At 32.8% G+C, this 17,724-nt stretch overlaps 1 protein-coding gene across 3 annotated transcripts in view; it reads left to right on the forward strand.

The window, feature by feature from the left end:
- The window catches only part of CADM2 (cell adhesion molecule 2), a 1,072,141-nt gene that overhangs the window by 744,714 nt on the left and 309,703 nt on the right, over window positions 1–17,724 (forward strand). For 2 of the 3 annotated variants that reach the window (XM_033131962.1, XM_033131946.1), the window contains exon 2: window positions 4,591–4,617. The exons of the other annotated variant lie outside the window; for it this stretch is intronic. In XM_033131962.1, coding sequence (XP_032987853.1) covers window positions 4,591–4,617 — 27 coding nt within the window. The remainder of the gene's footprint in view (window positions 1–4,590; window positions 4,618–17,724) is intronic. 3 annotated transcript variants of the gene reach the window in all.

The raw sequence follows: 17,724 nt of genomic DNA on the forward strand, positions 1-17,724 counted from the left end.
TACTCACTGACGAACTCATTCACTCTAAGCTCCAGTGCTGGGAAAGCAGCTCAAAAGGAACCAGAGACATATGGGGAGAAACTGAATTATCTGGCTTCAAGGAAAGAGCTGGAGGGACATCACTCGCTTGGGCTAAGGTTCTGGCAGTCACCATTGTTCCTTTGTTGAGTCCTCCCCAGACACAGCCAGCAGAGGCAGGCAAGCACCACAGCTAAGTCTCAATCAACCTGCTCAATCAAACACTGCTATTGCCCCACCCTGGTGATACTCTATGACTCCACACCACTCAATTCACGTGTCCCACTCAAACCTCTTTCAGAGGCTAATCCACACAAGCTCCTAAGACCTAGCTGGACAATCAGCTCTAATGCGTCTTTTGGAGCAAAAATTAATATGAGACTCAGTCTTATTTTACTATAATATAAGACCGGGTCATAATATAATATGATATAATATAATATAATATAATATAATATAATATAATATAATATAACATAACATAACATAACATAATATAATATAATATAATATAAAAATACCAGGTCCTATATTAATTGTTGCTCCAAAAGACACATTAGAGCTGAATGTTCATCTAGGATTTATTTGGGGGGAAACATGGTAAGTGACCCAAGCTTGGCACTAGTAGCAGCCAGCCTTGGTTCACAGCATAACCACTCTCAATCTTCTCCAAGCCCAGCACAGACATCTAACAACTACAGATCACCTTGTAACTCCTGTCAGGAGACCCTGGGCAGGACACAGGCAGTAGTGAACTTGGCATGCACCAGAGCCCCTCACAAAAAATCCCAGAACTAACACACCTGGTGGCTGGCTGCAGACCACACCAGACACCACTCAGTTAATACCACAAATGATACACCAATAGGTGGACTTGTAGGCACCAGGGCCCTGCTAAAGCAAATCCTTTTCCATGGGGTCAGTTTCTGCACATGAGCTTGTCCATTGAATTCATGGCCAGTCCTCCCAGCAAGTCAGCCTGAAGGTCAATCCAACCTATTGATGGGTTAACAGCAATCAAGGCTCAATTACAACAGGAGGACAGACACACAAAACACATACAAGGGGCACTCCTCGAGCATCTGGCTCAGGTGACCAGGGAGAGTGGACCCCACAGGACACCTACTACATAAGACCACTCTCAAAACTGGGAGACATAGCAGATCTACCTAATATATAGAAACAAACACAGGAAGGCAGCCAAAATGGGGAGACAAAGAACCATGTCCACCTCCCCCCCGAAAAAAAAAGAAAAAGAAAGAAAGAAAAAAAAGAAAACCAGAACAAAGCTGCAGAAAAAGAACTAAACAAAATGGAGCAAGCAATCTAGCAGATGCAGAGTTCAAAACACTGGTTAGGGGAAGAATAGATGACATCAGTGATAACTTCAACAAAAATGTAGGACACATTAAGAAAAAGGAGATAGAAAACAAAAAAGAACCAGTCAGAAATGAAGAATACAATAACTGAAATGAAGACTACATGAGGTGGAATCAATAACAGAGTTGATGAAGTAGAGGATCAAATCGTGTTTTGGAAGACAGGTAGCAGAAAACAAAAACAAAAAGAATAATATATATTTTTTAAAGGATAGTTTAAGGCACTGCTGGGACAACATCAAGCATAACAGCATTTGCATCATATGATTACCAGAAGGAGAAGAGAGAGAGCAAGGTCTTGAAAACCTATTTGAAGAAATAATAAAGGCAATCTTTTCTAACCTGGTGAAGGAAATAGACACATGAGCCCAGGATGCAGAGAGAGTTTCAAACAAGATGAACCCAAAGAGGCCCACACAAAGACTTGTCATAATTAAGATGGCAAAAGTTAAACACAAGGAGGGAATTCTAAAAGCAGCAAGAGAACAGCTGTTAATTACTTACTACAAGGGTGCTCCTGTAAGACTGTCAACTGATCTCTCAACAGAAAATTTACAGGCCAGAAGGGAGTGACAGGAAATATTCAAAGTTATAAAAAGCAAGGACCTACAACCAAGATTACTCTATCCAGCGAAGGTATCATTTAGAATCGAAGAACAAAGAGCTTCCCAGACAAGAAAAAGCTAAAGGAGTTCATCATCACCAAACCAGTGTTATAAGAAACGTTAAAGGGACTTCTTGAAGAAGAACAAGAAGGAGAAAGAGGAGGAAGAAGATGAGGAGGAGGAGGAGGAGGAGGAGGAGGAAGAGGAGGAAGAAGAGGAGGAGGAAATATTTGAATAAGCAAATACCACACAAAAAAAATCTGACTGACAAAGACAAACATAATAAAAGCAGATCAACCAACATAATTGCTAGTAAAAAGGTTAAAAGGCAAAAAGTAGGAAGATCATGTGTAAGTACACTAAATTAAGAGATACACACAAACACACACACAAAAGAAGTAAAAAAAAAATACTAACAAAAAGCTAAATGTGGAGGGAATAAGCAAAAATGGTAGTGATTTTAGATTGTGTTCAAACTTAAGCAACCATCAACTTAAAAAAGATGGCTATAAACATAGCTTGGTATACATGAAGCACATGGTAGCTACAAACCAAAAACTCTATAAAAGAGATATAAGAAATAAAGAGAAAGGAATCCAAACACAACACTACAGAATGCCATTAACATACAAGAGAGCAAGAGAATAAGAAAGGAACGGAGAATAACTACAGAAACAATCAGAAAACAATTCATAAAACGTCAATAACTACACACCTATCAACAAATACTTTAAATGTAAATAGATTAAATAATCTAATCAAAAGGCTAATGGATAAAGAAAAAGTAGTGTATACATACAGTGGACTACTATTCGACCATAAAAAAAGAATGAAATATTTCCATTTGAGATAATATGTACGGACCTAGAGGGTATTATGCTAAGTGACATAAGTCAGATGAAGTCAAATTATGTATGATTTTATTTATATTGGAATCTAAAAACAAACAAAATAAATGAGCAAATTTACAGAAACAAACTTACAGGTACAGAGAACAAACATGGTTTCTAGGTGGGAAGGGGGTTGGGGACAGGGTGAAAAAAGTGAAGGGATTAAGAAGCACAAATTGGTAGTTTCAAAACAGTCATAGGGATGTAAAGCACAGCTTAGTAAATATAGTCAGTAATATTGTAATAACTATATATGGTGTCAGGTGGGTGCAAGACTTACCCACCACAGTCATTTTGTAAGCTATATAAATAATCAGCATGCTATACACCTGAAACTAATATAATATTGAATGTCAACTATAATTGAATTTTTTTTTAAATTAAAAATAGTAGCTGTTAGTAGTCTGGCATGTACCTAGATTTGTAGAATTTTTTCTTTAGCTTTAAGTCACTTGAAAGAATGAACTGGAAGTTAAAAGTTTCCATAATTACTTCAAGTACTCAATCAAAAATGCCAATTAAACTCCACTGAAGGTCAGGATGCCAGACTAGAGCCTGCATATATCCCAATAAGCAGACGGGCCACTTCATCTTCAACATGACTTAGAAAGTGGAAAGTGTTCCTTCCTTTGTCAATCTTCATTTTTAAATAGTATTTAAATCAAAATAGAATATATCACTTTAAAACTTTTAGTGTTTTCTAATTATACATTTTGTCTAGAAGTTTTCTCTTGAGTAAAGAATTCTGCTATAGGACTGGTATAATTTCCTCATTAAGTTTACTTCTGCCCCTTATAGTCTTTACCACTATAGACATAAGTAAGCTTCAATTTCTACATCTTAATGGGAATAATGCTATGCAAAGTAATGGAGGTTTCTCCTTCCATACCTATGTGGTCAGTCATGTACCAAATAGCTGGAGTTTAATGAATCATGCAGTAGTGATGTGGCTTTGTAAATCTAATGTTTGCAATTCAGTTGATGACTCAGGACCTTAAATACCAACAGCATGAGCTAGGATCTTAGAGCAAGATTTTGACACATCTAGGATCAAATCCCAAATTTGTCTTTTTCTGGCTATGTCACAGTCAACAAGTAATCTGACTTGTCTAAGTCCCTGTTTTCATATTTGTGAGGCAATAATAACAAAACTTACTTCTTGAGGTTGTCATTATTAAGTGAAAGATGCATGGAAAGTGTTCAACCTCAATCTCTGGAATTTAGTAAGCACTCAATAAATGCAACTGATCTGCCCTTGTGACTTATGCAAGAATTATGGATTATATTTTAATTGTTAAAAATCTTAAATATATTTAAACTATATACGAATATTTTTAATTGAATTATTAACTAAAGTTTAGAGTTAAGGACAAAGAAAATATAGATATACTGTCCTTAGAGGATCTGGCGCCTTATTGTGTTTCGAACTTGCACTGTGTGGCTCCTATCTATTTTACTCTTTCTTATTCAAGAAGTTTAATCATATACTAACAAAATATAAACATTGTCTATTTTCTTTGTTCAAGGTCTTATTAATGTAAAGTGTATTGATCATGTTATAATACATGTATCTTTTTAGACTTTAGCTAATAGTAATAACATATCTCTTTTTCTTACTAATTAGAGACTCTGTATCTAACATATTTCTAATATCTAACATATTTCTTCTCTTTTTGTGCAATCTTTCCTTGGGACCAGCGGCTGCTTCAAAAAATAAAGTTAAAGGTGAGCTCCTGTCCGTTTTGCATGATTCACCAGGATTCATTTTTTTTTCTGTTGAGTCTTCTAAATCCTCTTAAATAATGGATCCAATTCTGTTCATGATAATATTAGTTCAGTGCATAGGTATTAGTCATAAGTTTCTAGAAACACAAATGTATATTATTTCAATTTTTTAGTTTCTGATACATGTCTGTGTTTGCATGATTGCGGGATTGTTTGTTTTCTTGTTTTATTTCCCACTTTCATAAAGTGCTTTTGTGCACTAACATTTTGCTTGTTGACCTTTGTTTCTTTGGTAATATTATAAACATAGCATAAAATAAAACTGGTGGAAAAATCTCAAAGTTGAACATGCCTTCACAGAATTATGTGAAAAGAAAACTTTATCCTTTATGAAATGAATGTTATAAACTGTGGGTTTCTATTTATGACATTTCTTCCATTTCCTAGTTTCATTAAGTTTGCCTTTGGTAGAATTCTAAAATATATTTTCATGAAAGACAATGCACTTGTGTAATGCCAGAATGTCTCCCTGAAAGAAAAAGACTTTTGGCTGTATGTTCAGACTTTATGGTTTTGAAAGAATTCAAATATATGAATGATACTGTGTCATAGGTTTATAGTTTATGTTTTTCAATTTTATACTCTAGAAAAATCTATATAGTTAAAAATATTTTCTCCTTATATAGCAAAGATATATTTTCCTCTTTCATTTATTCATATGCAACAAAACTGCAACTACCTCACTGGTCATATACAGAAGGTGCAAAAAAAATGTGTACACATTTTAAGAAAGGAAAAAACTATTAAAATTGTAATACTCAATATATACCAATAACAGAGGATGAATATAAGTCACGTATGACTTCTGCAATTACAAGAGGTACTCAGAGTCGTTACCATCAGTGTCCAGACACTTCTGATTATGGTGAACTGCTGCTTGAGCAAAGCTGACGAAAGTTTCCATTTGTATACATTTTTTTTTGCACCCCTGTTATTTATTATCTTCAGTTTCCTCATCTACAGAGGGAATAACAATAAACACTTCAAAAGGTTGTGAGGATGGAGTTAGGTAAAATATGTAAAACAGCTAGTAAGCTTCCTGCAGCTAATAGCATTTTAAACAGCGCTGGTTTTCTTTGACTTCTCACAAATTTGCCTCTTTATGGAGAATTTTCTGACTCTTCCTCACTCAGTATTGCTGTATCTAATGTATTCTTGTGTGTGCTCAGAAGGAAGGACCTGGCGGTTTTGTCTCTTTCTCTATTTCTCCTACTCAAATCCACCACAGACCAAACTTCTCTGTTATCCCTCTCCCTCAAGCCCTGCCCTCCCCCAGGTTCTAGTTTTACAGCTAGTTTTAACGCTATGACATAGACATAGATTCATCTTTGAAGTGTTAACTGCTCCCTGTTTATAAGGCTAAGCATTTAGTGTGCAAGCACTAATTTCCTAGCAATATATTTGTTTTACTGAACACTAAAGATATAAAAGACAAGATGCCAAATCTATCATTACCCTTTGTTCTATCTTCACACCTAGCCTAGTATCTTGTTTCAATAAACACGCTGGAAGACTTAGCCAATTCTTGCCACAGGAATTTTCTGACTGGTTGTCAACCAAAGTAATACATTCACAGAATCATTGAGAAAAAAACTCGACAATGACTACGTGTTTACAAACGTTATAAATAGTGTATTTTTATCATAAAAGGTTAAAATATACAGTTTTAGGAATGAAAAACTAAGAACAATGTATAATAATATGTTAACTCTGGTATATAGAAGTTGAGTATGAAGGGAATTAGAGAGAGATACATGTTAAGGTTGGAGTTCTCCTCGGAGAATGCTTTATGTGAACTGACTCTTGAAAGTTGGGTAGGATGTATATAGGAAAAAAGTAGTACATAGAAAAAATAGTTTCAAAGCATAAGTAACGGTGTGAAGGCAGAAATGATTACAGTTCATTTCAGCATAATGAGGACACTTTTTGACTGAAGACATGTATTCTTATGAGAGTGAAGGAAAATAAATCTGATGATGCAGTAAATAGGCAACGGAGTGATCTCGAGTTATTACCACACTAGATGATATAAAACCTCTTATAATAATCACATCTATGATCACTTGAAAATTCGTAAAAACAATGGATCATAATTCAAATTATAATATACAGATTATACAGTATTAAGTACAGGAGACCCATTTACATTTACTATTATAGAATTATAAGCATATGTTAGGTATCTAAGTCATGTCAGGAATCAAACTGGCCAGGTTTTGCAATGCAGATACATTTCTGTGCCTGATGGAGTACTTCCCACGTCATCATCCCTGCTGTTCCACACCTGTCCACTTTATTTGAATCTCCTTTCTCCACTCTCGTGCAAGCCTAGAAGGACTTTGGGGAGTAGTTTACCCTGCGCCTATATTTTTGCATCTTTAAGACCTTATGGAGACAAGAAATGGTACTTTCTAAAATGGACTGTGCCTTAAGTAAAAATTGAAATTTTATTTCTAACAAGACATATGTATGCTATGTAGATATAATAGAACTACTCAGTGTTTTTATTGTCCAATTCTTATATCAAGGAAAAGGGTCTTTATACAGTAAATAAAAATATGGATAGGAGGAAAATAAAACTCAAGATAATATAAGAGCAGATGGTTGCTTAAAAATAGTTACTTTGTTCTGGCCCAAACAAAGTGCATCCCAGGAAACCAAGGGAACTTTTGAAGAGGATCATATCTCATTCCTTTATCCTTATGGAATCATCCAACTGTGGGGAGCCTCTGGAATATTGGAGAGAGGCATGCCTCTTGACATTTTTTTCCAGGATTATATGCCAGAAATCATGGAATGGTAAATTTGACGATAATTTCCCAATAAAAATGTTAAACAGACTCTTAAAACAGACTCTTAAAACAGTTTGTGAGTGTTTAATTAAAAGAGAGTTTATTAGGAATCAGCATTTATTAGTAATGGCATAGAAAATTACCCTGATTTTCCTTCTCCTTTTTTTTTTAATATTAGTTATTAGGAGTATACCAGTTTCTGAAGACAAGAATATCAATATCTATGACTTTCATCAAATCATCTAACAGCTAACACTTTACTTATCTATACAGACACTGTCATTCTGAAGATCACCAATTATTCTTTAGTGGTCAGATACAGTGAGGGTTTCCCAACCTTCATAATACTAATTTTGTTTTGCTGAATATATATATACATATATATATATATATATATATATATATATATATATGTATATATATAGAAACTATATATATATACATATATATATATATGTATATATATATAGTTTCTTTTGATATCCTGTTTCCTTTGTTTCCGTCATCTCTATGCAGCCTTTATTCTTTTCAACTCCACTTTGCATCTTTCTTCTTCTCTCTTTTTATATCTCATTCTGAAATACAGGTTTCACTCAGGTTATAATTTTGATTCCCAAAGAGATTGCTTAATGTAGTGTTGGTTCAGCTCTCCACATCCATTTTAAGAGATAAACTTCACTTTCTACAAAATAAAAGAAGCAGCCATTTTATAGATTATTGTGTGTCCACACCTAACTTCCCTCACTATTGCTGAATATTAAGAGAAAAACAAATGATCTAATAATTGTCCTTCCCTGAAAACTTAGAACTGGAAGGGGGGAAAGAGAGAGAGGTAAACTGAAAGGGGCAAGAGGAAGAAGGAGAGATGGGGAATCATTTTTGTTACACTTTGTGGCCATGAATTTGTAGTAGACTGAAAAAGAAGACGCAGTAAGTCAAGAAAGGAGAGAAAAATAAAGCAGAAATGTACAGAGGGAGAGGTCAAAAGAGTGTCCTCATTGCTCTCAAGTTCCCTTTCTGATGTATTTGGAAGGATTTTTAATCCTTGCCTATGAGTCTGTGACACAGCTATATTTAAATTAAGCTTCCTAGATAGGTTTTCCTTGCTTGCAATCAAAAAAGAGCCAATTAATATAACTGCATTCTTTCTCTAAAGTTTTCTTTGTTTATTTCAATTATCTGATTTTTCTAGATTTGATCTTACTAAGTTCCTATCTGCTGTTCCCATTTATCCTATTGAACATTTCCACCTGAATATAAAAAATTGAAATGCTTATTTTTCTTTGCAAATCTGATGCTTCAGGGTTTGTTATGTCTTCAGATGAATGAATATTTGCCTAATTTCCTAGTTTAAAATATTTAAAACATCTATAACTCCTTTGCCTTAAAGGCCACCATAACCAATCAATTATCAAATTGTCCTACTTAATGCAGATAAAATTGTTATCCTAATTATATCCTAATTTTACTATGGGTATAGTAGCTTTTGCCTGGATCCCTTATTGTCCAATCACTTCTTTCTCAGAGCTTGTCTGCAGTAGTTTTTAACTTGTTTTCCGCTTCAATTCTCAACACACCACAATCTACTCTACATTCATATATCACAGTGAATTTTAAATAAGATCAACAATGTTTTACCACTTACAGATAGACAAAAAGTTACCTTAGAGTGTTCCTGATTTATTTGGTATAAAATAATTTAATTTCATTGTCTTATAAATGTATAAACAGACTAACTGTACCTTAACCATTGATATCATTCCACAATCTTATAAAAATCTCTAAATAGTTTTAATCTAGTAAATATATTTTTAGTCTTTAATCTGATTTTTAGGCTTTTTTAATTCAAAATTTGGCAACCATAGTAAGGATAATATTTTATGTCATTTCTAGATTACTAGCTATTACTTTTAATCATATAATCATTATTCGGTGCTCAAATAAAAATTAACATAATTATTCTGACTTTGAATAAGAATTAAAAGATAATGCATGGCACTCAGCCATCTAAATTGAGCTATATATGTGTTTTAGTGAAGAATCAGTATTTCAATTTACTGGATTTAGGTAATAGTCATATATAATATTAGATAAATGATGCATTCAAGTATAAATATAAAAAGTCTTCTTTTTTAGTCAACCAAAATATGACATTTAGTATCCTAGGTTTTACATCTATTACACTTTTGGGGACAAATTGAAAGTCACATAAGAGTTTGAAATTGAGACATTGCTTCAAATTGTTCTCAGATTTTATCTTAACTGGTCACCTATGCTTTAATTTGTATTGTATGTATAATATACTGTGTATATATGTATATATATATATATATATATATATATATATATATATATATATAAAGAACTTCCATTTTGTACTGTGACAGTCATAGGTCATATCCTCGTTTTTCAACTTACTAGATTTGAATACCTGGACAATTTGATCAACATTCAGTTGTTGTGACAATTATATCAGATACTATATAAAAAGAAATAAACTTAGGGAATGACACATAGTAAACATTCAGTAAATTTTAATTATTATTATCATCATTACTATTGTTATTTAAATAATGTCTGTGGGGAAAGCAAGCAACACAGACACAACAAACAAACAACAACAACAACAAAAAAGTTGAAGACAAGTACAAACACTAAAACTTTCCTGAGTATCAGCTGTATTTCATCTTCATTATGACATTTGTGTTTATCATCATTATAATATTCAAATAAACACATAAAATATAATGTAAATGATCCACTAGGTATATATGTGTATTTTTCTTTCTTCACATTTAAATATTTAAAGCCAAAGTGTGTAAATGATATCATTAAATAATTTCTACCCAATGTCAAAAGAAAGGGAAAAAATTAAGAAAATTATGTCAGAAGGGTTTATATGATACTTAAAATGTAAAAATAACTTATATCAGTGAAGAAATTTAGGTATAAGTTTATACGTAATTTCTTTTGAACATATACTTAACTCCTTTTGTTGAAGCTATGTTTAGATTTTAATTTAAAATTATTCAAACTCTTACATAACAACTACAAAATCTTCACCTAAAATAAGTCATCTAGGAACAGTTATTGAAGCTTATGTTTATTTATCGCACACAAGGCTGATATAAGGAAATATTTTGGAGATATTAGAAATATGTAACAGAATTTAGAAGCATGTTATATTTCTATAACATATTCAGTAAGGGCTCCAGGTGGACGGCCATGAGATTGTTTTATTCTAATTCATCTCACTTCTCTTGGAAAAGTACCAAAGACATTGTTATATGTGATAGTGTAATGATATTTTTAAAGATATAATTTATTACTACAACTTTTAAAAGAGTGGATAACAATACTAATTAATACAGCTAATAATAATGGAATGTGCACTATGTGCCAAGCATTATAATAAACATTTTATGTGTTTTCTAATAATCTTCACAAATTCTTTGAGATAGATACTACTATTATCCTCATTTTAATAAATGACAAAAATGAAACAAAGGGTTAAGAAATTTGTTTTAAGTTCTCAAACTGAGTAACAGACAGGGCAACAATTCCAAATCAGACACACTGACTCCTGAGTTCAAAATTTTAATCTGTTAAAGTCTCTGAAGATACGAGATTAATCAATATTACCAATCACCTAAATCTTATTTATTTAAATGCATCTACCTAGATCCCATCCATCCAGGTAGAACTGGCATTGGGATTGAGAGTAAAGTAGAATGATGATGAGTTATCAGGAACAAATAAATTGGGCCTACTACCCAGGTAGTCTTGCTTTGTCTTGTTGGGTTTTTTTTTTGTTTGTTTTTGTTTTGTTTTTATTTTCTCTGTCGTTCATTTACCTTATGTTAACCTCACTTATTCCATCTTAGGAAAGCAAGATTATTAGTTTCTGAATAAGATGAATAATGTTCTAGAAAAGCATTAGGCATAAGTAATGTGAAATGCTGAACTCAGAAGAGAGTAGCAGGGTTAAAGATTGTGTTCATGAAAGTTTTATTGTAAGATGATTCAGTAGGTCAAAATATAGATAAATTTTATATAGATAAGAAGTGCAGCTACATTTGACGTACTTTCTGAGTTTTATTTCTCAATGTATGGAGGCTTTGACATGTATTTGTTCTGTAGAGCGTCTCATTACTGTTCTGTCACTGTCCCTCTTAATGTTGCACAGTACAAACTAGTGTGGGTCGGGATGGAAAGACCCCTTTAGATACTCCATTTTCAAGTCTAAAAGAGTATTATTTTTCACTTGATTCACTTTTCACTTGATTTAATGTGGCTGAATTTTTCTTTGTCCTTTCTTTTTGAAATGCAAATACAAGTTTGAGCTTTCTTGTGGATCTGTGGATAAACATAACTTATTTGTCACTAAAACAGTACAACTTTGTAGAGCAGTTAGAAATTAGTTTAAGAATCGCTACCTTAACTTGATATCCTAATTTTCATTATAAATAAATCATCATAATACCTTTATTCTATCTAAACACATTTCATCCAAAAGGCAGGATCTTTTGGGACTCAATACATTCAGTTGATTCATATCATTTATTATGTTAATAAAATTGATATTTGCTTATTCTACAGCTGTTGTGTGGAAGTTCAGAAAGTCTGTAGTTAAAATCCCAAGGTTTGTGTCTTCTTACAGGTTTTTAAACAGAAAAACTCTGTGATGAGAAGACATACAGTAATCATTGTGTAATAGATCAACATTTAGGGGCATTTTCAAAATAAGTGCTGTAAGGCCAATAGTTTCATTAGTTGAAAATAAATCCTATTTTATATTTCAATACAGATGCTGTGTTGGGTATATAATTTTAATGGGAAAGAAATCCTTTGACGTGACATCATAATATAAAATATTTACCATGAGAAAACTATAGTGTTAAAAATTTTGAAGAAGGTTATCAGAGTACCTGGATTCTAGTTTTTACTTTACCACTCACTTGCTCTTCAGTCTTTACACCATTAAAACAAGCTTAAAAATGTCAGTGCCACTGACTTCATACAGTTATAACAATCAAAAAACATGTGTAAGGAATTTTAAAATAGCCAACTGATATTCAGATGTAAAAAGCTATTAATTAAGTAAGTCATAATCACAGAGCCAGAAACTTGATATTCAGTAATGAATAAAATGTGGCCCGTGTTCTGAGCTCATGCTAATGGGCTGTTGCATGGAAGGACCTTGTAATAATGATATCCCTTTTATGCTTTTTCCTACTGAACATCCTTGAAAAGGGAGTGTTAAAAATGTTCTTTTATTTGATGAATTTTATTGAAATGTCTATACTGTGATAAGATATAATGGGGAGAAATTATATATATATATATATATTATATATATACTTATATATATATAATATATATGTTATATATATTACATATATATTATAAATATAAATATGTATATTTCATGTTTCACTTTATGAGTCTTTAATTCAGTCATTAATTCATTCATTCATCCTTTAACCAACATTTGTAGGGATTGCAGCAAATATATCGGTTTAAAAAAAGTAACTTATACACTAGTGTGTTATAATGTGATCGATATTATAAAGAAAAAACAATGTAGAAGAGTGAGATAGGAGTGCTTGGACACAGTGGAGAATGGGGGTGATTCTGGTTTTGAACAGGGAGATAAAAAAAAAAAGTGGACATATGAAGAGGAAATGGATGATTACAAGGCAAGCCATGCGGGTATCTTAGAAGCATTCTAAGGAGAGAAATCAGCAAGAGTGAAGGCCTAAAGACAGTAAGGGACACAGCTTATTCAAAGGACATTCCACAGCCCTGTGTGGCTAGAAAAGCCTGAGCTTAGGAGAGTCAATAAGACAGAAGGTCATAGAGGGAATAAGGACTCAAGTCGTGTAAGGATTTTGGTTTTGCTCCAATTGTGTTAAAAAGCCACTGGATGACTCAGCAGAAGAGAGACAGGTGCTGATTTAGTTTTAACAGAATCAATTTGGGTCCTCTGGTGATAATAAACTACAATGAGAGATATTAGTACAATTTTCAAAGAAACCAGGGGACAGATGATGGTGGTAGGATTAGAGTTGTAGCAATGGAGGGGGTGAGAAGACGTCTTTGAAAATTACATCTAATAGAATTTGCTGACTGGAAGTGTCACATGATAAAAAAGGTGATGTGTAGGATGATTTTAATATTTTATTTTGTTGTTTTTTCTCTTGCCTGAAAAACTTAGAAAGACAAAGTTACATTTTAAAGATGGAGAAGATTTGGGGAGAAACATGGTAAAATAATGAGAGCTCAGTTTTGAAAATGTGAAGTTGGAAATGCTATTAAGCACCCAAGTGAAGATGACAAGTAGAAGTTGGCTATATGAATATAAAACTCAGGTGAAAGTTCAATACTACAGAAAAAAGATCTGGAAATCATTGTCAATTGATAGTATATAAAACTATGAGAATGGATTAGCTCATGGAAGGTATGAGTGCAGTTAGAAAATAAATCAAAAACCTTATTTTTCAGGACTGATTTCTCAGGTATTCAAACCTTAAATAGATCAAATAGATGATGAGACACAAGCGAAAGACTCAGAAAACAATAAAAAAGAAGTGAAGAAAATGTTTTCAAAAAGGAAGTGGTGTTCAACTGAGTTAAATATCCTTAATTAATGAGAACTGAGAATTTACCATTGGATTTAGCAATGTGGAATGAATGGGGAACCTGGTAATTACCATTTAGTAAAAAATAAGGGAATTAATCAAATCGTCACTTGTAGGGTTGTAGATTTGCTACTGTGAAACAATAGCACAATAGTACAGTGAGATCAATTTCAAGGACATTTATTTTAGTCAAAAAAGTCTACAGGGAAGACTTCACGAGAGAGCTGACCTATTCAGAACTAAGTAGGCAAAGGAGAGAGGGAAGAACTTCCCAAGTCATGGTACTAGCAGCAGGGGACTAAAAAAAAGCTGATATAGTTCGTGTGGAGGAAACAATGGGAGCCTGGGGTAAATATCAAATTCAAACAGTCATCACCAAGACCAATCTCAAGGAGTTTACCATATATGATTTCTCTTAGGAGCTTTATGGTTTTAGGTCTTATGTTCAAGGCCTTAATACATTTGAGTTGATTTTTGTGTATGGTATAAGACAGTTTCATTGTTACTTATGTGACTATCTTGTTCCCCCATCACCATTTATTGAAGATATGATAATTTCCCCATTGTATGTCCATAGATCCTTTATTGAAAATTAATTGATTGTACATGCTTAACTTTATTGCTAGGGTCTGTATTCTGTTCTATTATGATAGGTGTCTGTTTTTATGCCAATTCCATACTGTTTTGATTACCATAACTTTGTAATATAGTTTGAAATCAGGAAGTGTGAGGCTTCTAGCTTGGTTCTTGCTTCTCGAGATTCTTTTGGCTATCAGGGTTTTGTGGTTCCATTCAAATTTTAAGATCATTTGTTCTATTAGTGTCAAAAATGCCCTTAGAATTTTGATAGGGATTTCAATGAATCTGTACATCACTATGAGTGATGTGGAGATTTTAACAATATTAATTCTTCCAAACCCTGAGCATGAAATATCTTTCTGTTTGTGTCCTTTTGAATTTCTTACATCAATATCTTATAGTTTTCAATATACAGGTTCTGCACTTCCTTGTTTAAATTTATTAATAAGTATTTTATTCTTTTGGATGCATTTGTAAATATTTTCTTAATTTCTCTTTCTGAAAAGAAAGAGAACTGATTTCTTTTAAAGAAAGAAAAGCAACTGATTTTTGTACATTGATTTTGTGTTCTGTAACTTTACTGAAATCCTTTATTAGTTCTAATAGATAGTTTTTTTGTGTGTGAAGTCTTTAGAATTTTCTATATATAATATCCCATACAGTACCTTGAAGGTTTTGGTGCAAAAATTTTGTTTTCTTTTTTTGTTTTTTTTTAATACTAAGAACAATGTGAAGAATTAAGGGGGTTTTAATGGGGATAGCTATAGGAATGGTGGAATATTATCAAATTTCTACTTTGAAAGAGGTTATGGGATATTCCTGAAGAATAAATTAGAAGAGATTGCTGTAGGTGACAAAGAAACAAGTTGAATTGTATGAAACATTTCAGTTCAGGTAGAAATACTGGTTGGGGGGCTTAGAAAGATTTGAGGAAATAGAAAATCTTTCCAAAAATACAGTGGAAACATTTAGGGAAAAAAAAAATCCATGAATTGAATAATTGCCTCTAAATATGTATAAAGGATTGAAAATACTTTATTATTCTTCATTGTCATCAAAACAGCAGACCAGGGGCCGGCCCGGTGGCTCAGGCGGTTGGAGCTCCGTGCTCCTGACGCCTGGGGCTGCCAGTTCGATTCCCACATCGGCCACTGGGCTCTCAGCCACAGGGTTGTCAGTTCAACTCCTGGACTCCCATAAGGGATGGTGGGCTGCGCCCCCCGCGGCTGGAGGAGGTGACTGAACCTGGAGCTGGGCTGCGCCCTCAACAGCTATGATTGAGGGGACGACAACTTGACTTGAAAAAAAAAAATCCTGGAAGTGCACACTGTTCCCCAGTGGGGTTCTGTTCCCCTTCCCCAATAAAAAAAAAAAAAAAAAAAAAAAAAATCTGAAAAAAAAAATCAACAGAATCATCTTAATAAGATAGAATCGAATTAAAAAAACAAACAAACAAACAAAAAAGCCAGCAGACCAAAATTTAGAAAATTAGAATGGTAGTTCTGATCTCATTATGGTAATTCTGATCTAACATATTTAATATGTTACATAACAGAAAAGTATGTCTATATTGTACTGTGGAATAGAAGTAAAGTTAAAGAAAAATTATAAATGGTATTACAAGAAAAATATTAGATAACTTTTTTTTTGCCATTGAACTAGTTCTTATCTACAGAGGGTGCCAAAAAATGTATATATATTTTAAGAAAAGAAAAATGTATTAAAATTGTAATATTCAATATATATTGATAACAAAAGATCAATACAAGTCACATTTGACTTCTGCAATTACAAGAGGAGCTCAAAGTGGTTACCATCAGCATCCAGACACTTCTGATTATGGCGAATTACTGCTTGAGCAATATTCACCAAAGTGTTAACATCCCTTAAAATGTGTATACATTTTTTTGGCACCACTGGTATATTATTAATTCTCATAATTGAAAAGCTCCATATGTCTAAATAATTCATGGAAGAGAAAACTTTATACTTAAAAAAACCAAAACTTTTTGATAATAACATGCTAAAAGTTACATAAAAACCTGCACGTTTTTCCCAAAAATAAGACTTAGCTGGACAATCAGCTCTAATGAATCTTTTGGAGCAAAAATTAATATAAGACCCAGTCTTACGTTATATTATATTATGTTATATTATATTATATTATATTATATTATATTATATTATATTATATTATATTATATTATATTATACCTGGTCTTATATTATAGTAAAATAAGACTGGATCTTATATTAATTTTTGCTCCAAAGGATTCATTAGAGCTGATTGTCTGGCTAGGTCTTGTTTTCGGGGAAACACGGTAATTGTATACTCTAGTTGATTCCTTCTGAACACAGCAGATTTAAAGTTATTTATACATTTGATTCTTGTCTCTAATTCAGTATGACATTATTTCAGTGACATCAAAGCAATAATAATGTGCGTGGCATAAGCTTCAAAAGATTCAATAATTTCACTCACTACTTTTGTGTTTTTCCATTCTGGCAAATAAAAACCACGTACTGGCACAATAAGATTCCTGATTCTTTTTTGGTAATCTGTTTTTCCCACGATATGGTAATCATCTGATGGGCATTGGGTTCACTAGCCATGCTCCCTAGACACAAGTCAGGAATACTGTTTGACTTGAAGTATTACCAAATAATTCACAGAGCAGCTGTCTTCCACCTTAGCCAGAAGTCATCTTGGGAAATACAATCAAATCTCTCGGTTACCTAACCAGAATTTGGGAACTCCAATAATATATATTTTCAATGGCATATGCAACTCGTATCTGATAGCATATTAAAATGTAAAGTGTGACGTAGGGAGCTAATATGTGTGTATATCAAAATACAATTTCTCCTAGATATAGAGATAGATGTTTCTATTTGATGTTTTACTCATTGAAAACTTGAAATTTGCTTATCTGAAAGTAAAAAGTTACTCTCCATGCATGAAATATTTTCTTCCTTATAAAACTGGGGAATAAATTTAGATTTAGGTGAAATACAGTTATATAGCTATAGATAGA

This window comes from Rhinolophus ferrumequinum, chromosome 2 (genome assembly GCF_004115265.2).
Source record: "Rhinolophus ferrumequinum isolate MPI-CBG mRhiFer1 chromosome 2, mRhiFer1_v1.p, whole genome shotgun sequence".
Classification (NCBI taxonomy): Eukaryota; Metazoa; Chordata; class Mammalia; order Chiroptera; family Rhinolophidae; genus Rhinolophus; species Rhinolophus ferrumequinum.